We start from the raw sequence: 20,948 nt of genomic DNA, 5'->3' as shown, positions 1-20,948 counted from the left end.
TAAATGTTAGTGTGAAGATTGTGTAGACATTAGTTTTGAACTTATTTGAGTAAATACCCAGGCTTGCAATTGCTGAATTAAGACCATATTTATCTTTGTAAAAGCATACCAGACTGTCTTCCAGTGTGGCTGTTCTTGTTTTTTCACTAAAAATTTATTTATATAATTTATGGCATACAAGTGCAAATTTATTACATGCATAGTAGTCAAGTTAGGGGATTCAGAGAATCTGTCACCCAAATAACATACATTGTACCCATTAAGTAATTTCTTATTATATACCCCTCTCCCACTCTCTCACCCTTCTGAATCTCCATTGTCTATCACTCTGCTCTCTATATCTATGTATACACCATTTTTTAGCATTCACTAAAAAATGAGTGAGTGACAACATGTGATATTTTTCTTTCTGTGTCTGGTTTGTTTCACTTAAGATAATGACCTTCAGTTCTATCCATGTTGCTGCAAAAGACCAATGCTTTGGCTATTTGGACTCTTTTTTGGTTCTATATGAATTTTATGATTGTTTTTTCTAATTCTGTGAAAAATGGTGTTGGTATTTTGGTAGGGATTGCATTGAACCTGTAGATCGCTTTGGGCAGTATGGTCATTTTAACAATATTAATTCTTCTGATCCATGAGCATGAGATATCTTTCCATTTGTTTTTGTCATCTTCAATTTCTTTCATCTGTGTTTTATAGTTTTCCTTGTAGAGATCTTTCACCTCTTTGGTTAAATTTATTCCTAGGTATTTTATTTTCTGGTAGGTGTGGTAAATAGGATTGACTTCTTGATTTCATTCTCAGTGAGATCATTATTGGTACTTAGAAATGCTACTGTGTTTTATATGTTAATTTTTGTATCCTGAAACTTTATCAAATCTAAGAGTTTTTTGGTGGAGTCTTTAGGTTTTTCTAGATATAAGATGATATCATCAGCAATCTGCGATACTTTCACTTCCTCTTTTTTGATTTGGATGTGTTTTATTTCTTTCTCTTGCCCGATTGCTCTGGCTAGGACTTCCAGTACTATATTCAATAACAACGGTGAAAGTGGGCATCTTTGTCTTGTTTTAGATCTTAGTGGGAAGGCCTTCAGCTTTTCCCCATTCAGTATGATACATGGGTTTGTTGTATATGGCCTTTATTTTTTTCAGGTATGTTCCTTCTATGCCTAGTTTGTTGAGGGTTTTTTTACCATGAAGGGAAGCTTAACCTTATCAAATGCATTTTCTGCATCTATTGAGATGATCATATGTTTTTTGTCCTAATTTTGTTTATGTGATGTATCACATTTATTAATTTGCATATATTCAACCATCTTTGCATCCTTGGTATAAAACCCACTTGATCATGGTGTATGATATGGTTTGGCTCTGTGTCCCCACCCAAATCTCATCTTATAGCTCCCATAATTCCTACGTGTCGTGTAAGGGATCCGGTGGGAGATGGTTGAATCATGGGGGTGGGTCTTTCCTGTGCTGTTCTTGTGACAGTGAATGAGTCTCATGACATCTGATGGTTTCAAAAACGGGAATTTCCCTACACAGGCTCTTTGCCTGCCACCATTCATGTAAGATGTGACTTGCTCCTGCTTGCCTTCCACAATGATTGTGAGGCCTCCCCAGCCATTTGGAACTGTAAGTCCAATAAACCTCTTTGTTTTGTAAATTGCCTAGTCCCAGGTATGTCTTTATCAGCAGCATGAAAATGAACTGATACAGTGCATTATCTTTTTGATGTCCTGTATTCAATTTACTAGTATTTTGTTGAGGATTCTTGCATGTATGTTCATCAGGGATATTGGTCTGCTGTTTTCCTTTTTTGGTTGTTGTGTCCTCGTCCAGTTTTGGTATTAGGGTGATAGTGGCCTCATGGAAAGAATTAGGGAGAATACTCTCCTCTTCAATTTTTTGGAACAGTTTCAGGAGGAGTGGTATTGCTTCTTTTTATATTTGATAGAATTTGGCTGTGAATCCCTCAGCCAAGCTCCCTCAACAATCCCTGAGCTTGTCTTTATTGGGATTTTTTTTTTTTTTTTTTTTTTTACTACTGATTCAGTTTTGCTCTTCATTATTGGCCTGTTTAGATTTTCTATTTCTTCCTTGTTCAATCTTGGTAGGTTGTATGTTTCCAGGAATTTATCTCTTTCCTCTAGGTTTTCTTGTTTGTTGAGTATATAGTTGTTCATAATAGTTTCTGATGATCTATTGTGTTTCTGTGGTATCAGTTGAAATATTTCCTTTTTTATTTCTCATTGTGTTTATTTGGTTCATCTCTCTTCTAGGTTAGTCTAGCTACTGGTTTATCAGTTTTATTTATCTTTTTGAAGAATCAACTCTTTTTTTTTTAATACTTTGTATTTCTTTGGTCCCCATTTCATTTAGTTCTACTGTGATCTTTGTTATTTCTTCTGCTAGTTTTGAGTGTGGTTTGTTCTTGATTTTCTAGTTTTTTGAGATGCATTGTTAGGTTGATAATTTGTAATCTTTCTTTTTTTTGATAATAGGCATTTAATGCTACAAATTTCCCTCTTACCACTGCTTTTGCTATATCCCACAGGTTTTGGTTTGTTGTGTTTCCATTTTCATTTGTTTCAAAAAATTTTTAATCTTTTGTATTAATTTCTTCTTTGATCCAATGATTGTTCAGGAGCTTGTGTAATATCCATGTGTTTGTATCGTTTCTGAAGTTCCTTTTTGTATTGATTTCTATTTATTCCACTGTGTTATGAGAAAATAATTGATAGGATTTCATTTTTAAACATTTGTTGATACTTGTTTTATGGCCTAACGTGGTTTATCTTGGAGAATGTTCCATGTGCTCATTGAAAGAGTGTATATTCTGCAGTTGTTGGGCAGAATGTTCTGTAAATTTGTTAGGTCCATTTGGTGTAAAGTCCAATTTATATCTAATGTTTCTTTGTTGGTTTCCTACCTGGATGATCTGTCTAATGCCGTGAGTGGTGCGTTGAAGTCTCCCACCATTATTGTATCTGTCTATCTCTCTCTTTAGGCCTAGTGATATTTGTTTTATGGATCTGGGTGCTCCAGTGTTGGGTGCATATACATTTAAAATTGTTATAGCCTCTTGCCAGATTGATCCCTTTATTACAGAATGAAGTTCTTTGTCTTTTTTAACCGTCTTTTATTTAATATCTGATTTAATTGATGCAAGTACAGCTAGTGCTGCTCACTTTTGGATTTTGTTTGTGTGGACTGTCTTTCTATTCCTTTACTTTTGGTCTATATGTGTCTTTACAAGTAATGTGAGTTTCTTGTAAGCATCATATAGTTGGATTATGTTTTTAAAATCTATTTTGCCAATCTATATCTTTTAAATGGGGCATTTAATTCATTTATTTTCAAGGTTTATATTGATATGTGAGGGTTTGTTCTTGTCGTATTGTTAATTGTTTTCTAGTTTTATAAATTCTCTGTTTCTTTTTCTTGGAATGTTTGCCTTTGTGGTTTGGTGGAATTCTGTAGTGGTGCCATTTGATTCCTTTTTCTTCCTCCTTTGTGTGATTACTTTACCAGTGAGTTTTATACTTTTGTGTGTTTTTATGATGATGAATATCGCTTTTACCTCCACGTTTAGGAGTTCTTTGAGCATTTCTTGTAGGGCCAGTTTAGTGGCGATGAATTCCTCAGCATTTGCTTGTCTCTGAAAGACTTCATTTCTTCTTATTTATGAAGCTTATTGCTGGATATTGAGTTCTTGGCTGGCAGTCTTGGTTTTTTTTATTTCAGCATTTTTAATATGTCATTCCCTTCTCTTCTGGCTTTTAAGGTTTCTGGTGAGAAGTCTCATGTTAGTCTAATGGAGTTTCCTTATGTAGGTGACAGGGTGCTTTTCTCTTGCTGATTTTATTTTATTTTATTTTTTCTGTGAAGCTGTTCTTTATTTCAGGGAGAGGACAGGACAGGGAGCTCAGTCTTTCATAGCAGCAACTTTCCTCATGATGGCCAGGAGATTGCTCAGCTCCTCCCGCTTCCTCTTGGTGTGGATGTGTGTCCCCACCCTTTTCTTGATGAACTTGAGGGCTTGTTTGTCCTTGGAGACCTTCAGTAACTCCATGGTGCACCGCTCGTATGGGGTGAAGCCACATACCTCTTGGATCATGCCCCGCACACACTTGGTGTGTTTGGTCGGGCGCCCGAGGCTACGACTGTGTCTGGGCTTGCTCACATTCTTGGTCAACTTGTGGCCCTTGTTGAGGCCCACGACCATAGTGTAGCACAGAGCCATTGCTGCTGCTCTGCAATGGTGGCTGTGGTGGAATGCTGTCTTGCTGATTTTAGAATTCTTTTTACTTTAGACAGTCTGATTATAATATGCTGTGGCAAACTCCTTTTTGCATTGTGTTTTCCTGGGAATCACTGAGTCTCCTGTGTCTGGATGTCTAAATCTTGCTATACTTGGAAAAGTTTCGTTTCTTATTTTGTTAAATGAGCTTTCTAAGCCTTTTAATCTCTCATATCCCTCAGGAATACCAATAATTTGTAAGTTTGGTCATTTTATGTAGTCTCAATTGGCACATGTATACCTATGTAACAAACCTGCATGTTCTGCATGTGGATCCCAGAACTTAAAGTATAATAAAAAAATAAAATAAAGCAATAAGCAAGTTCAAAAAAAAAAAAAGAAAAAGCTTTGTTCATTCTTTTTCTTTATTTCTGTCTGACTGGATTATTTCAAAAGACCTGTCTTCAAGTTCTGAAATTCTTTCTTCTGCTTGATCTAGTATTTCAAATGTATTTTGTATTTTCTTCAATGAATCCTTTAGTTTCGGAATTTGTGTGTGTGTGTGTGTGTGTGAGAGAGAGAGAGAGAGAGAGAGAGAGACTTGTTCTGTTGCCCAGGCTGGAGTGTAGTAGAGAGCGAGAGTGAGAGAGAGAGAGAGAGAGAGAAAGAGAGAGAGAGACTTTTTCTTTTGCCCAGGCTGGAGTGTAGTGGTGTGATCATAGCTCAGTATGACCTCAAACTTTTGGACTCAAGTGATCCTCCTGCCTCAGCTTCCTGAGTAGTTGGGATTACAAGCATGTGCCACCATGCCTAGCTAATATTTGTATTTTTAGTAGAGACAGTTTCTCTCTATGTTGCCCAAGCTGGTCCTAAACACCTGGGCTCAAGCAGTCCTCTTACCTCGGCCTCCCAAAGTGCTGAGATTGTAGGTGTTAGCCACCACACTCGGGCTTTTTATCTTTTAAAGATATTTATCTCCATGTTATAAGTTTTTATTTGTATTCTGAATTGATTTTCTGAGTTCTTTGTATTGGTTTTTAGATTTCTCTGGCATCTCATTGAGCTTCTTTAAAATCAATATTTTGAATTCTTTATCTGGGATTTTGAGGATTTTTTTTTTCTTTTTTGGTTAGGATCTACTGCTGGAGAATTATTACATTCATTTGAGGCCATAATATTACTTAGCTTTTTCATGTTTTCTGTATCTTTATGTTGGTTTCTGCTCATCTGGCTTCATAGTTACATCTTTTTAAAAAAATAACTTTCACGTGGATGGGGGACTTTTTTCTTGAAGATATGACAATGATGTTCGTTGGGTAAGGCCTTCTGGCTTTGCTTCCAGGTGCATGCAGTAGTGAAGACTGTATAATTTGTATGGCTATCCTTATTCTGTTAATGTGTTGTTCTTGGTGGGGCCTGTGGTGAAGTTGTGCTTGTGACTGGAATGCCTGATGGGCCCATCATCAGGTTGTAATGGTAGCAGAGGTGTGCTAAGTATGTCTATCCTTGTGACCTGGGACAGCATATGCTGGCTCCTGTGTTGGCAGTTTCCAGGCAGGCTCATGTTTGGGCATCTGGGTGGCTTTCTCAGATGCCAGTTTTAGTAGCAGTATACCAGGCAGATAAGCAGGCTCTCAAGCTCCTGAGCAATTGGAGTAGTGTGGGTGATAGAGGTAGCAGTGGTGGTGAGATAGTCTCCTTGTTCCCGTGCACTGTGCTCTTGTGTTGGAAGTGGTTGCAACAGGCTGTGCAAACTGGCTTCTAGGCCAGAAGGTGGTGCTTTCAGGTAAGAGCCAGCTGAGACTGTAGAAGCAGGGTGTTTATGCTCAGTCTCTGTCCCCTTGGTGCTCATGTGCCCCTGGTGGTAGATTGGGTTGTGGAACACCCAGAACCTGGCCCCCACAGTTCATGTTGGCATAGGGTTAGGAGGGTGAAGCTGGGTGGATCCAGACTGGGCAAGCTTGTACGCAACACCTCCCAATGGCAAGTGCGTGCATGAGCCATGATGTGGGGGTGGGGCAGGCAGTGTAGTCCTCATGCCCCTGGTGAAATGCTTGGGTGAGAGGTGACTGCTGCTGTGCTGAGGTCCTGCCATGGGTGCCAGGGAGGATGAGACCACTGCTGTCCCTCCCTCATCCCATCTGTGGCAGCCAACCTGGCTGTTCTGTTAGTATGGCAGTTTGCACCCAGCCCATAATTCAGCCATGAGCCATAGAAGCCAGCACCCAGCTCAAGACCAAGCCTCTGCAGTAACTCATCCTGCTCAGGATTGGAGCATTGGGAGCCTGGTTCCAGTGCCAGAGGCTGGAGCCCATGCCATGTCCGTTTCTTAGTTTTGATTGTGGGATTCCCCGTTGATCCCCATTCCTGCTCAAGCCCCTGCTCCACAAGATGCAACCTGATCTTCCCCAATGGCCAAGACTGGTGCTGCAGATTCCCAGGACCACTCATAGTTTGCTAAGAGCTAGGATTAAGAATCGCATCTTACTGTGGCTACTTAGTTCTCAGAAATTGTGTGGGACCCAGGGCATGTTGCCTCCTTGAAGCAGTTCCTTCTCAGTCTCTTGGATGCTCCCTAAATCAGATTCAGGATTTGGGTGGGTCAGGGTGCTCTGCTGTGGCCTGGACTGTATGATTCCCCAGTGGGAAAGTGGACTGCAGAAAGATACTCACTCACTCTCTCTTAGGGATTCATTGCCAGTTCCCAGCCAGTCTTGACCACGACAGGCTGTCTGCTTTTCTTCTCATTCCCAGATTTTGGAGTTTCCTTTCACTTTTTCTGTTGAACCCTGTGTTCCCTGTTGGGTAATGTATTCAAAGTGTGATTGTCTACATACCACTTTGGTTTTTCTAAGTGGATGAGGTGTGCTGGAAATGTTTTTAGTCAGCTATCTTGGAAAACAAAGGTCATCCTCCTGTCACTTTTTGAACTTCTTTGGTTACTGTGTTTTCTCATGACTATTATTTTCAGCCTTCTCTGCTTGCTGTTTTTTCTCTACTCACTAAGTGTTGGCCTTCCTGATAGCCCATTCTTGATCTCTCTAATTCAATACTCTGATATTAGGTGATGCCTTCCATTTCTGTGATTTAATAGAACTAACCATATTCCTACAACTTTCAATTTTTTTTTTTTTTGAGATGGAGTCTCACTCTGTCACTCAGGCTGGAGTGCAGTGGCACGATCTCGGCTCACTGCAATCTCTGCCTCCCGGGTTCAAGCAATTCTCCTGCCTTGGCCTCCTGAGTAGCTGGAATTACAGGCGTGCGCCACCATGCCTGGCTAATTTTTGTATTTTTAGTAAGAGACGGGGTTTCATCATATTCTTCAGGCTGGTCTTGAACTCCTGACCTCGTGATCCGCCCACCTCGGCCTCCCAAAGTGCTGGGATTATAGGCATGAGCCACTGTGCCTGGCCACAACTTTCAATTTTATATATCCATCCCAGACTTCACTTAGGAGATCAAGATTCATCTGTCTAATGCCCATTTAACAGCCCCTCTTTGAGTCTCTCTCAGATGTCTCGGTTTATACAGATATAAACTTGAACCCTTCATTGCACCTCTGTTTCAAAAAAGCAAAAACCTCACCAGCAGAAGAAGCTACAAAAATCCTGTTAACACTCCCACTGTTTATTAGATATTATTATTTTAGCTGTCCAGGCCAGAATCCTGGGTGCCATTCTTGATTCTTTCCTCTCATTTCTTCCACATACCTAGCTCCTTGCCATCCCCTATGAGTACTAATTTCAAAATATATTTCAAATTTTATCCATTTTCTCTTAACCCTATTCTTGCAATCTTAATACAAGTTACTATCGTCTATCTCTGAGACCACTATATTATTTATGAGTACTTAATACTAGGTATTATACAGAATAACAAACTGGGCATGATTTTGTTTTTAGGATTTCAAATTACTTGTAAACAGTAATTTTGAACTCCCAGAATTCTGAAGTTACAAGAATAAGAGGTAAAACCCTAAATATAAAGAAACATATCCTAAACTAAAAACAGTGACTTCACTTTCTTCCCCAATAGAACTGTGTGATGCTTGGGTATCCAGAGGAGGTAAGCCAGAATATTGGGAAACATTTATTTCTAGTTTAGATTTTGGTTTCTAGTAATTCTATTGTTTTTTTAGTTATTCAGAATTTTATGGTGGGAGGAGGAAGAATAGAAATTTTCATATTATATAAACATAGCTATTTTTTGCCAGTTATACAATTTTACATAAGGTTAAGAATGAGAATATATATCTCTCTCCTTCTCTATATGTATCTCTATATACTACATATATAGTAATGCATATGTTAATGTTCTGAATAAGGAATTTACTATATTGCTAAGTGAATAGGCCTCATCCCTTGGAATGAGGAAGTTGAGCATTACTGAGAGGAGGTTGTTTTTATGAGGGCAGACCAGATGCTAAATGAGGTACATTGAGCTAGGCTGGATGCTCTTCCTGACAGAGGCACAAAATTTTCTTACATTTTTAACCAAATAAGTATAATGAGCTAGTGTGAGCAAAGTAAATTTCTATGATAAGGTAACTAACTTGATAGTTACTCAGGTAGTTTTTGGGGGTTTGCACCTTTGGGGACATTATTTGTCTGCCATGAATAGAGGTTGTTGCTGGCATCTAGTGGGTAGATGCCAGAGATGCTGCTAAATATCCTACAGTGCCCAGGATAGCCCCCTACAATGGTTATCCAGACCAAAAAGGTCCACAGTGGTGGGGTTGAGCAACTCTCTTCTAGAGTATTTATTTTTCAACCCACTGCTATAATGTCCTAAGTATTTTTCAAAATTTCATTTAACAAATAAACCCTTAATAGGAGTAATGGTTATAACGATTCCATGATTTTATTTTTGTGAAAATTTAAATGAATGGAAGTATATTTGTGTGTACTTGCAATAATTTAGGAGAGGAATGAATCAAGGATGAATACCAGGTTTCTGGCTTGAGCAACTCACCAGGAGGATGTTGTTGACATTGAGATGAGAAAAAAAAAAGTGTGGGAAAAGATCTTCATTTCAGATGTTATATTTGTAGAATTTGAGGTGCCTGAGAGATATCAAGGTGAAGTCCTGAAGATCAGAACATAGGCTTTTAGACATATCCTTAATTTGCAATTCATCGGTATGTAAATATAATTTGGATCTAGGTTGGATGAAATCACCCAGTAGAGTATCTTTTTTTTTTCCATTTACTTTTCAGATTTACTGAGTGAACATAATTTTTCATAAACATTTGATCTAAATCATTTTTGTTGTTGTTGCTGGTTGTTTGGTTTTTAATACTGGGAACACAGAGATTCAGTTTGAAAGATACCCTAAAATCTTAAGAGTAGTATACACCAATCCCTCCCACTCTCCACCCACAATCTAGTTGGTTTAAATGAGCAGAATGATCCATTTTTCCATTTTAGGTGAGCAGATGTTTATGAAAGATCTTAGAACTGTTTGCCTCATTTATCAGGAACATTTACAAGGGAAGAAGCCATTAATCATATTTCAACTTGTAAATAGAAGAAGACTAAGAGTCAGGTTCATATCTTATACTTTTAACAAGAACTTGTTGAAAGAAACATTAACAATTTCAAACTAATTTTAAGTTTTTCCTCACAAAAGCATAAAAATGGAGATCTTAACAGGAAATTCTTAAAAGGTAAAAACAACTCCTACTTATACTAGTCCTTGGGTAGTTAACATAGAACAGGTTCTTCTTTTTGTTTCTTTGAAAAGGAATTTTTGGGCCCAAGTCTGTTCCTGCTTAGTATCTGCTCTGGCCTTCCCCCCTCTCGAAGCGGCCTCCTTGACGGCCTCCGCCCCTGGGCACCCTGCAGCCTGACCGGCTGTAAGAATCATGCAGGGGAGGGCTGCCCGTTTCCATGGGCAGAGGGAGCCCACGATCCGGTCTGCCTACCCGGTCTCGACCCCTCGAGTAGCGGTCGCTCCGGCCGTAACTGTTGCTGGATCTGTCGTGGTCGCCGCTGTAGGCGTCGGGCAAGCTGCCCTGGTACTCCTCGTAGTGGCCTCCTCCTCCGTAGCGGTCGCTCAGGCCGTAACTCTTGATGGAACTGTCGTGGCCCCCACTGTGGGCGTCAGGCGAGGGGCCTCGGTACTCCTCGTAGCGGCCTCCTCCTCCGTAGCGGTGGCTCCGGCCATGACTGTTGTTGGAACTGTTGAGGCCGCGGCCCCCGCCGTAGGCATCGGGCGAGCGGCCTTGGTATTCCTCGTAGCGGCCTCCTCTTCCGTAGTGGTCACTCTGGCCATAGCTGTTGCTGAAACTGTTGCGGCCCCTGCTGTAGGCTTCGGTGGAGCGGTCCCCGCTGTGGGCATCGGGCGATTGGCCCCTGCTGTGGGTGTCGTGCGAGCGGCCTCGGTACTCTTCGTAGTGGCCTCCTCCTCCATAGCGGTGGCTCCGGTCGTAACTGTTGCTGGAACTGTCACGGCCCCCACTGTAGGCATTGGGTGAGCGGCCTCCGCTGTTGGCATCAAGCGAGCGGCCTCGGTACTCCTCGTAGCGGCCTCCTCCTCCGTAGCGGTGGCTCCAGCTGGAACTGTCGTGGCCCCCGCTGTAGGCGTCAGGCAAGCGGCCACTGCTGTTGGCATCAAGCGAGCGGCCTCCTCCTCCATAGTGGTCGCTCTGGCTGGAACTGTCGTAGCCCCAGCTGTAGGTGTCAGGCGAGCGGCCTCTGCTGTTGGCATCAAGCGAGTGGCCTCGGTACTCCTCGTAGCGGCTGCCTCCTCCGTAGCGGTTGCTCTGGCTGGAACTGTCGTGGCCCCCACTGTAGGCATCAGGCGAGCGGCCTCCACTGTTGGCATCGAGGGAGCGGCCTCGGTACTCCTCGTAGCAGCCTCCTCCTCCATAGCGGTTGCTCTGGCTGGAACTATCGTGGCCCCCACTGTAGGCATCAGGCCAGTGGCCTCCACTGTTGGCATTAAGGGAGCGGCCTTGGTACTCCTCGTAGCGGCCTCCTCCTCCATAGCGGTGGCTCCGGCTGGAACTGTCGTGGCCCCCGCTGTAGGCGTTGGGCGAGCAGCCTCCACTGTTGGCATCGAGGGAGCGGCCTCGGTACTCCTCGTAGCAGCCTCCTCCTCCGTAGCGGTTGCTCTGGCTGGAACTATCGTGGCCCCCACTGTAGGCATCAGGCCAGCGGCCTCCACTGTTGGCATCGAGGGAGCGGCCTCGGTACTCCTCGTAGCAGCCTCCTCCTCCGTAGCGGTGGCTCCGGCTGGAACTGTCGTGGCCCCCGCTGTAGGCATTGGGCGAGCGGCCTCCACTGTTGGCATCGAGGGAGCGGCCTCGGTACTCCTCGTAGCAGCCTCCTCCTCCGTAGCGGTAGCTCTGGCTGGAACTATCGTGGCCCCCACTGTAGGCATCAGGCCAGCAGCCTCCACTGTTGGCATCGAGGGAGCGGCCTCGGTACTCCACGTAGCGGCCTCCTCCTCTGTAGCGGTGGCTCCGGCTGGAACTGTCGTGGCCCCCACTGTAGGCGTCAGCAGAGCAGCCCCCACTGTGGGCGTCATGCGAGCGGCCTCGGTACTCATAGTGGCCTTCTCCTCCATAGCGGTGGCTCTGGCCGTAACTGTTGCTGGAACTGCTGCGGCCCCCACTGTGGGTGTCGGGTGAACGGCCTCCGCTGTTGGCATCCAGAGAGTGGCCTCGGTTCTCCTCATAGTGGCCTCCTACTCCATAGCGGTCGCTCCAGCTGGAATTGTCGTGGCCCCCACTGTAGGCCTCGGGTGAGCGGCCTCCACTGTTGGCATCCAGCGAGCGGCCTTGGTACTCCTCATAACGGCCTCCTCCTCCGCAGCAGTCGCTCCAGCTGGAACTGTCATGGCCCCCACTGTAGGCGTTGTCGGACCGGCCCCCGCTGTGGGCATCAGTGGAGCGGCCCCCGCTGCGGGCCTCGTGTGAGCGGCCTCGGTACTCCTCATAGCGGCCTCGGTACTCCTCATAGCGGCCTTCTCCTCCATAGTGGTGGCTCTGGCCGTAACTGTTGCTGGAACTGTTACGGCCCCCGCTGTGGGCGTCGGGCGAGCGGCCTCTGTACTCCTCGTAGCAGCCTTCTTCTCCATAGCGGTCGCTCCGGCTGTAACCGTTACTGGAACTGCTGCGGCCCCCACTATAGGCTTTGGGCAAGTGGTCCCTGCTGTAGGCGTCTGGCAAGACGACTGGCAAGGCCTCGGACGAGCGGCCTTCACTGCAGGCATCGGGCGAGTTGCCCTGGTACTCCTCGTAGCAGCATCCTCCTCCATAAGATGGCGGTGTCCCCCGCACAGGGGCAGCACCGCATGGGCCTCCGTAGCTCTTGAGGGGCTCTCGGTAGGAGCCTTTGCTGGGATGATCCATGTAGTCATGGTCGCGACCCCTGTAGCCATTTCGGTTGCCGTCGCCTCTCAAGGGACAGTAGTCCGGGACACTGGAGTGGCCATAATAGCGGCGGCTGTACTCTCTGAGTGCGGGGACAAAATCCCCGGGGTCGCGGCACGGGGGCAGTGGCTCCCGGACCCACGGGCCTGAGTAGCCATCTTGCCCCCACACGGCCGGGGCCTTCCCAGGCATTCCACTGCCACCAATGCGAGCCAGGCTCGACCGGGGCGCAGCTCTCTTGCGGGGTGGGCAGGCCCAGCGCCGTGGCTGCAAGCCTGAGTAGCCATCTTGCCCCGACACAGTCGGTGCCTTCCCGCGCATTCCACAGCCAACGCTGTGAGCCAGGCTCCACAGCGTGGCCCTCTTGTGGGGTGGGCTGGCGCAGTGCCGCGGTGGCGGCCCGCGCTTCCTGGGCATCGGGGCCCTGTAGGGCCACAGGTCGAAATACCCCACGTAGCCGCGGCCGTCATCAGGCCTGCCCTGGGAGGGGGGTCGCTGTGGGCTGCTGCCACCCCCACGGGTTCTGTGTGAGAACCTTGAGCGACTGCCGCTGCCGGGGGTTGGCGGGACCCATCGGCTGCTCTCGAATGCTGGTTTGATGGTCTGGGCCACCATGATGGCCTTACCATCCAGGTACTTGCCGTTCATATCTCTGGCGGCAGCCTTGGCGTCTGCAGGGCTTTCGAAGGTGACGAACGCGAAGCCTCTCGACTTGTTGGTTTTTCGGTCTTTAATCAGGAACACCTTGATTATGTGGCCATACTTGCCAAACTCGGCTTTGAGGGCTTTCTCGTCGGTTTTGAGGTTGAGGCCCCCAACGAAAAGCTTCTCTGGGCGATCCGCTTCCATCATGTCTCCCTGCCGAATGGTGGGTCAGAGGAAGTGGGAAGTGATGACGCGGCAACTTAGTTGCGGCTTTCGAGCGTTCTCGTGGAGGGTGGCTCCTACCGGTTGGGGGGTGTATGTCTCAAGAAGGAAAAGAGTACCTTACGTCATAGTTCTTGGGAACACCAACGTCTATGATACAGGTAGAGGAAATCCTAGGAATAGAAAATAAGAAGTAGCCAGAGAGGTAGGAAGAGATCCCAGAAGTGTAGTCTTCTAAGCCAAAGGAAAATAATCTTTCCAGACATATGGAATGGTTATTGATATGGTGGTTGTTGGTTACATTGGTGGATGTGAGAGTGGATAGAAACCAAATTGCAGTGGGTTAAGAAGTCCATGGTAAGTAAGAAATTTAGTTGTGTTGTGGATTTATGTGAGTTTGTCTGTAAAAGAAGAGGCAGATGGAGGGGGTTGTGGGATCGTGGGAGGTATTTTTGTGTTTGCTTTTAAAGATCAGAGATAATTCTTCGTTGGTATTTTAAAAGACAAATAGCATATTTGGAATTTAGGTATACTGAAGCATATCAAATACATCTGGTTAATAAACATGCGTTCTATGAGGTTTTTTTTTTTTTTTGAGACAGAGTCTCGCTCTGTCACCCAGGCTGGAGTGCAGTGGCGTGATCTCAGCTCCCTGCAACCTCCGCCTCCTGGGTTCAAGCGATTCTCCTGCCTCCGCCTCCTGAGAAGCTGGGATTACAGGGGCCCACCATCACATCCGGCTAATTTTTGTGTTTTTAGTAGACACAGGATTTCGCCATGTTGGCCAGGCTGGTCTCCAACTCCTGAGCTCAAAAGATCTGCCTGCTTTGGCCTCCCAAAGTGCTGGTATTACAGATGTGAGCCACCGCGCCCAGCCGTATGAGTGTATTTCTAAATGATGTTTTTTGCCTTCAAGGTATTGATGGATAATATTGTATATTTTAAAGTATTTTAAGTAGTTGCTTAGATTCTAAGTGATTCAGCAAGTGTGAAAATAGTTCTTTTAATTACCATAGATATAGGTATATGTTTAATACTCACTATTTTCTTTTCAGATCTTTCCAGAAATCGTTTTACAGAAATTCCTTCTGATGTCTGGTTATTTGCACCCCTTGAAACATTAAATTTATATCATAATTGCATCAAAACCATTCCTGAAGCCATTAAAAATCTGCAGATGTTAACATACCTTAACATTAGGTAAGGAAACAATTTAAAAATAAATTTTGGTTTTTATTGTTGTTCTAATCCTTTTTTAGTCGCAAAGGAATATGTTTGATTTGGCTGTGTAGCTTAAATTTATTTCAGCAGTATCTTATTTGTGTTTTTTATATGTTCACATTATTTTGTAGGCTTTTGTCTTGTTCTTGAGAGCAGAGCTTAGCAAACTTTAACACACAGGAATTACCCGGGGATCTGTTAGAATGCAGATTCTAATTTCTTAGGTCTGTTATGGGGCCTGCATTTCTAACAGGCCCCTTGGCAATGCTCATGCCTACCTGCTGGTCCTTAGACCTCAGTTTCAGTAGCAAGGCTTTAGACCATAAATATTTCCTGAAATTATAGCACCACGATACAGATTTTATATGCATCCTTAGATATGTGAAACAAACAGTGCTTGAGTTATTTTTTCTCACTTTTGTGACTTCTTGCTTCTACTTCAAGGATGGTTAGAGTGGGGTGAGAATGTTGAAAGGTTTGGAAGTGGATGACAGTTCATGTTTATACTTAGTAAGTGCTTACCATGTGCCAGGCAGTCAGTGTTTCAAACGCTTTACCCATATTACCTTATCTAGTTTTCATGACAGCATTTTGAGATAGGTACTATTGTTATCCCTGCATTACAGATGAGGAAATTGGGTTAAGCTATTTGTCCAAATTCATAGATATATTCAGCAAGTGGTAGAGCCAAGATTAAAATCAAAGCAGTCTGGCTATAGAGCTCTCATTCATACATAGCTTTTACCCTATATATGTAAAAGAATGAACACTCAGTAAGTATAAGAAAAAAACTTTCCCTGCCAAATCAGTAACATTGAATGAAAATTGATATATTGTGACTTAATTTTTGAATTTTTTTCTTTTTTTATTCAATTGGAAGGGATAATCTCCTCATTAACCAAGTTACTTGTCTAAATTCCCATATAGAGAAGTAGTAAATATAATTAATATACATAAATGATAATGTTCCCTTCTCACTGTGATATATCAGTTCTTTTGTATGACTCCCCCAGTGGTGTTACCTGACAGTACAAGCTATTTTAACTGAAACCACTTTACACCTTAAAATGTGTGAGAGAAGTTTCCTGGCTGGGCGCGGTGGCTCACGCCTGTAATCCCAGCACTTTGGGAGGCCAAGGTGGGTGGATCACGAGGTTAGGAGATCGAGACCATCCTGGCTAACATGGTGAAACCCTGTCTCTACTAAAATTACAAAAAATTAGCCAGGCGTGGTGGTGGGCGCCTGTAGTCCCAGCTACTGGGGAGGCTGAGGCAGGAGAATGATGTGAACCCGGGAGGCGGAGCTTGCAGTGAGCCGAGATAACGCCACTGCACTCCAGCCTGGGTGACAGAGTAAGACTCTGTCTCAAAAAAAAAAAAAAAAAAAAAAGTGTGAGGGAAGTTTCCTTCCAAAGATATCAGTCATTTGGTTTGCTCCTTTCTCTAAGTAGGTATAAATCTCCTTGGCCTGGCTTAGGAGAGGTTTGAGGAAAGTGAGGTATTTTTAAGTTTTGTCTTTGTTTCTGTTTCATTTTGTTCTTTTGTGGAAAAAGTGATTTGCCAAAAACTGAATTACACTTCTCTATTAACACATATGGTAATCTTAGTTTTACTAAAACTTTCTCTGATTCTATCCTGTCATGATCTGTAAAAGTCAACTTTGATCTTTTTTTATAGTCACAAAAATTTTTGAGCAAACTATATTGAAATAACATTTGTTCTAGTGACTGAATTCTTCTCTAAGGCATGTAGTAAAATAGTGACAATTAATAATTTATTTGCCGGTATTAAGAAACCAGATTCTGGTGAAAGATGATTGTGTTAACTCAATGAATATGCGTTTTTTTTTTTGTTTGTTTTTTTTTTTTTAGACGGAGTCTTGCTCTGTCTCCCAGGGTGGAGTGGCACCATCTTGGCTCACTGCAACCTCCGCCTCCCAAATTCAAATGTTTCACCTGCCTCAGCCTCCCAAGTAGTTGGAAGTATAGGCGCCTGTCACCAGGCCTGACTAATTTTTAGTAGAGACAGTGTTTCACCACGTTGGCCAGGCTGGTCTCAAACTCCTGACCTCAAATGATTTGCCCGCCTCGGCCTCTCAAAAGTGCTGGGATTACAGGCGTGACATTGTGACCGGCCTGAATATGCTTTTTAAGGGAAGAAAATAAATTGATTTTTAAGCTATTTTTGGCCTGAAGATGTATTAGAATGAGTTTGCCATTATTTCTTCCATGTATTTATTTATTTTGGTGAAAATCTCTTAATAAACTTGTAAAATAATTTTTCAACTCTTCTCTCTTCCTATATACTACCCCCCTTTTTCAGTAGAATCCTGTAGAAAGATCCTTGTGTGCCCTGGTATGAAGGGACCCAGACTGACCATTTTTCCAAGGAGCCTGCTTCATCCTGAAAGTATGAAGGATTATGACAGGACCCTAGCACATTTGACATTCCAGCAGTCTGGCCATTATTGCTTGTTGAGGGGCATTGCCATTTTTTTGTTTGTTTGTTTGTGCCATGTTATTAAAGCCAGTCTAGTATTTCTGGATGTCCTTTGCCAGAGAAAAGATGGGGAGGAGGGTCTTCAAGTCCCCCTTGAGTAACACTGGACTTCTGTTGCTGTGTATGTTACACGAAATGCTAGGTATAGGTCTATAAATGACACTTTGAAAAACAGGGAAAATAATAGCTTATCGCTTACCAGTGCTTGTTAGTATGTAAATGGAATGGAAAAATATACATTTTGTTAGTGGTTCCTTTGGGTCAGTCAGTCTGTTTTGGCATATAAATTTGACCATAGTACTTTGAGGGCAAAGACCCCAGAGCCAGATTGCCTGAGTTTGAATCCTGCCTCTCCCATTTAACAGCTGTGTGACTTTGAGCAGTTTACTTAAACTCTTTGTGACTATTTCTTCATCTGCAAAATGGGGATCACTGTGAGAGTTAATTCACATGACCTGCTGCAAAATGAGGATCACTGTGAGAGTTAATTCACATGAGCTGCCCTGAACATGGCCTGGCAATAGTAGGCACTCAGTAAATGTTAGTTATTATATTTAAATGTATCTACAGAGATAAGAATGTTTTGTCAACTTTGAGCTGAGATAAAGGTGCTAATAGGCTGTTAAACCTTAAAAGGGAATGGGTTAGGTTTACTACATGTTTTTGAAGATATAGTCCTATTTACTCTTTTATAAACTTAAACATAGTTCATGCACATTTATACCTGGAGACTTTCCCTAGCATGGAAGTATTGAATATACCAGAATTATATCAAGGAGCAAAGTTCTGACATTATTGAGCTCGGAGGAATCATTCTGGGTTTTTGAGAACTGATGGTGTGTGGAGTAGTATCATAGGTCTGCCTGCATAGGGTTTGCTATGCTATGGATCTCTGCTGTAGTTGGGCAAATCACTTAACCAGTTTTAACTTTCATTTTCTGATTTGTATAATGGAGATAATAACTACTTAATCTTGTATCATTAACATGAAGATTAAATGAGACAGTGCATATAAGAAATTTAACACTGTGCCTGATACAAAGTGAGCACTCAGCAAGTACTTATTAAGTTATTACTTAGTGATAGAATATTATTTACTTACAAAGTGATTTCTTCGTTTTTAATATGTCACATTACATACATATTCTCATAATGAAACTTTCTCATTCTTTTCAGCCGAAATCTTTTATCAACATTGCCAAAATACCTATTTGATCTTCCCCTTAAAGTTTTGGTCGTCAGTAATAATAAACTGGTATCCATTCCAGAAGAAATTGGGAAGTTAAAAGATTTAATGGAATTGGTGAGTAACTTAGTTGTATTAATTAATGCAATATGCGTAATATATCTACATTTTGGAAGATTACCTATTTTTAATGGAATTTAATTGTAATTTTTTAAAAAAGTACTAACTTGGTATATGTCTAAATTCAGTAAGATTTAGTAAAATCTTGAGATACTATATGTCTGAGTTTTTCCAGTCACAAAATAGCATGGTTCTTCCTTAGTCCTAGTGACGTCAGAAGGCTTGCTTACAAACTTTAAGAAATACTTTTCAAATGAATAAGCATTTGTTTACTCATTTTGTGGACAGTAAAGGTCTTAGAGAAAAGCTAAGGGAATTTTTAAAATAAAACTTTTATAGGACTATGATATATCCTTAAACAAAGGAGATAAAAGAAGAAAGTGTCTGCAAACAGAATTAGCAACATAACTCTTCCTCACTGTTTGCTTATGTGATGTTATGACACTTTTTAGACTGAAATAAATGGTAAAAGGCCATTATATGCAATTGATTGTAGAAATACAGAATAATTTAAATTAATTACCTTGGACATAACATTTTAGGTATTAAAGGACATTGAATTCTGAGAGAAACATATTCAGAGCCTCGAAGCTTTCAGCTATTTTTCATATCTTCTGGTTACCTCCACTTTACGCAGTATACCATGCTTCATGTTTTTCTTTTATTTTGAATGATGCTTTCCTAATAAACAGGTATTTTTAAAGTTTTTTTTTTGTGATAGAGTCTCGCTCTGTTGCCCAGACTGGTGTGTAGTGACATGATCTTAGTTCACTGCAACCTCTGCCTCCCAGGTTCAGGCTATTCTCGTGCTCAGCCTCCCAAGTCGTTGGGATTACAGCCATGCGCCACCACACCCAACTTATTTTTGCATTTTTCGTAGAGATGAGGTTTCACTGTGTTGCCCAGGCTGGTCTTGAACTCCTGGCCTCAAGTGATCCACTTGCTTCGGCCTCCCAAAGTGCTGGCATTACAGGTGTGAGCCACTGTGCATGGACTAAAGTCCTAAAGTATTCTTATGTATGACTTTATTATGTCCGGGGAGGTCAAAAGTTTTCTTGAGGAACTTACCTACAATTTCATAATGAGAAATTAATATTAACAGAATGTAATGAGCAGAAATTTCAGGAATACCTTTTATTCATTAAGGAATACCTGCATGTCCAATTATAATACAAGGAAACTTCCTTGAATTTCACCTTATGTTTTAGAACCATATAATTTTGAAGTTATAAAAGATCTTAGAAGTGATCAGATACAACCACTTTCTAATGTAGGAATCCCTGATACATCTACTGTATATTTTCAATGGTGGACAACTCTGTGTGTGTGTGTGTGTGTGTGTGTGTGTGCGCGCGTGTGCATGCGTGACTGTCCTAATTCTTCTTTGCAAAACTCTATTTGTTATTAATCTTTCTTATTTTGAACCAAAATACATGCTTCTATCATTTTTTTCCATTGGGCCTGGGACTACCATGTGAAGAAATATAGATAATGACAACTTCTGTCCCCTTCAGATATTTGTAATCTGTTGTGTGTTTACAGTCCATTTTACCAAACTCTTTTTTTTTTTTTTTTTGAGACGAAGTTTCACTCTGTCGCCCAGGGTGGAGTGCAGTGGTGCGATCTTGGCTCACTGCAACCTCCAGCCTCCGAGTTCAAGCAATTCTCCTGCCTCAGCCTCCCGAGTAGCTGGGATTACAGGCACCTGCCACCGCGCCCGGCTAATTTTTTGTATTTTTAGTAGAGATAGGGCTTCACCATCTTGGCCAGGCTGATCTTGAACTCCTGACCTCGTGATCCACCTGCCTCGGTCTCCCAAAGTGCTGGGATTACAGGCGTCAGCCACCGCGCCCAGCCTACCAAACTCTTAAGATGTGTTTTTCTATAGCTTAAACATCCTTATTACCTTTATTCCTTTGTATGACTTTTTACTTTTAGCTAATTCGATTTAGAAAATGTTCCTTTTAGTTAAAGTCTCACTTAATGTTATACTAAAAAATGAACAGAGATTCCAGATATGATCTAACAAGTTCATAATAAAAGGTACCATTATTTTGTTTGACTTGAACGCTATTAATGTTTTTCCAGATTTTATAAAGGTTATAATTTAAGATTTTATGTCTCCGTAATTTATTTTTTTTTAATTTAGTTTTTGGCCCTACGTTTTTAATTACATTACATGATGTAATTTTTAGATAAATGAAATGTAAAAAATAATTAGGAGTTTTATATTAATTTTAGTACAGTTGTCCCTCTATGGGGGATTGGTTCCAGGATTCACCCCATACCAAAATCCACGAATGCTCAAGTCTCTTATATACAATAGTAATATTTACATATAACCTAAATACATTCTCCCATATACTTTAAATCATTTCTAGATTACTTATAATACCTAATACAGTGTAAATGCTGTGTGAGTAGTTG

At 42.4% G+C, this 20,948-nt stretch overlaps 3 protein-coding genes across 4 annotated transcripts in view; 1 reads left to right on the top strand and 2 right to left on the bottom strand.

Moving 5' to 3' along the window:
• Nucleotides 1–20,948, top strand: part of LRCH2 (leucine rich repeats and calponin homology domain containing 2) — a 120,971-nt gene that overhangs the window by 31,369 nt on the left and 68,654 nt on the right. For both annotated transcript variants that reach the window (XM_016943778.3, XM_016943777.3), the window contains exons 2-3: nt 14,551–14,695; nt 18,392–18,518. In XM_016943778.3, coding sequence (XP_016799267.2) covers nt 14,551–14,695; nt 18,392–18,518 — 272 coding nt within the window. The remainder of the gene's footprint in view (nt 1–14,550; nt 14,696–18,391; nt 18,519–20,948) is intronic.
• On the bottom strand, nt 3,934–4,251 carry LOC129138852 (large ribosomal subunit protein eL36-like). The gene has a single exon (XM_054676941.1). The coding sequence runs from the start codon at nt 4,249–4,251 to the stop codon at nt 3,934–3,936; it is 318 nt and encodes a 105-aa protein (XP_054532916.1).
• RBMXL3 (RBMX like 3) lies at nt 7,390–13,546 on the bottom strand. The gene has a single exon (XM_016947394.4). It carries the CDS (start codon nt 13,478–13,480, stop codon nt 10,022–10,024), a length of 3,459 nt encoding a protein of 1,152 aa, XP_016802883.3. The 5' UTR covers nt 13,481–13,546; the 3' UTR covers nt 7,390–10,021.

The sequence above is a fragment of the Pan troglodytes genome, chromosome X (genome assembly GCF_028858775.2).
Source record: "Pan troglodytes isolate AG18354 chromosome X, NHGRI_mPanTro3-v2.0_pri, whole genome shotgun sequence".
Lineage (NCBI taxonomy): Eukaryota > Metazoa > Chordata > Mammalia > Primates > Hominidae > Pan > Pan troglodytes.
Note: the sequence above shows the minus strand (reverse complement) of the source record. Positions and strands in the feature narration are given on the sequence as shown.

Coding starts and splice junctions, on each gene's coding strand:
- LOC129138852 (XM_054676941.1), bottom strand. CDS start 4,251: ATGGCTCTGTGCTACACTATGGTCGTGGGCCTCAACAAGGGCCACAAG.
- RBMXL3 (XM_016947394.4), bottom strand. CDS start 13,480: ATGATGGAAGCGGATCGCCCAGAGAAGCTTTTCGTTGGGGGCCTCAAC.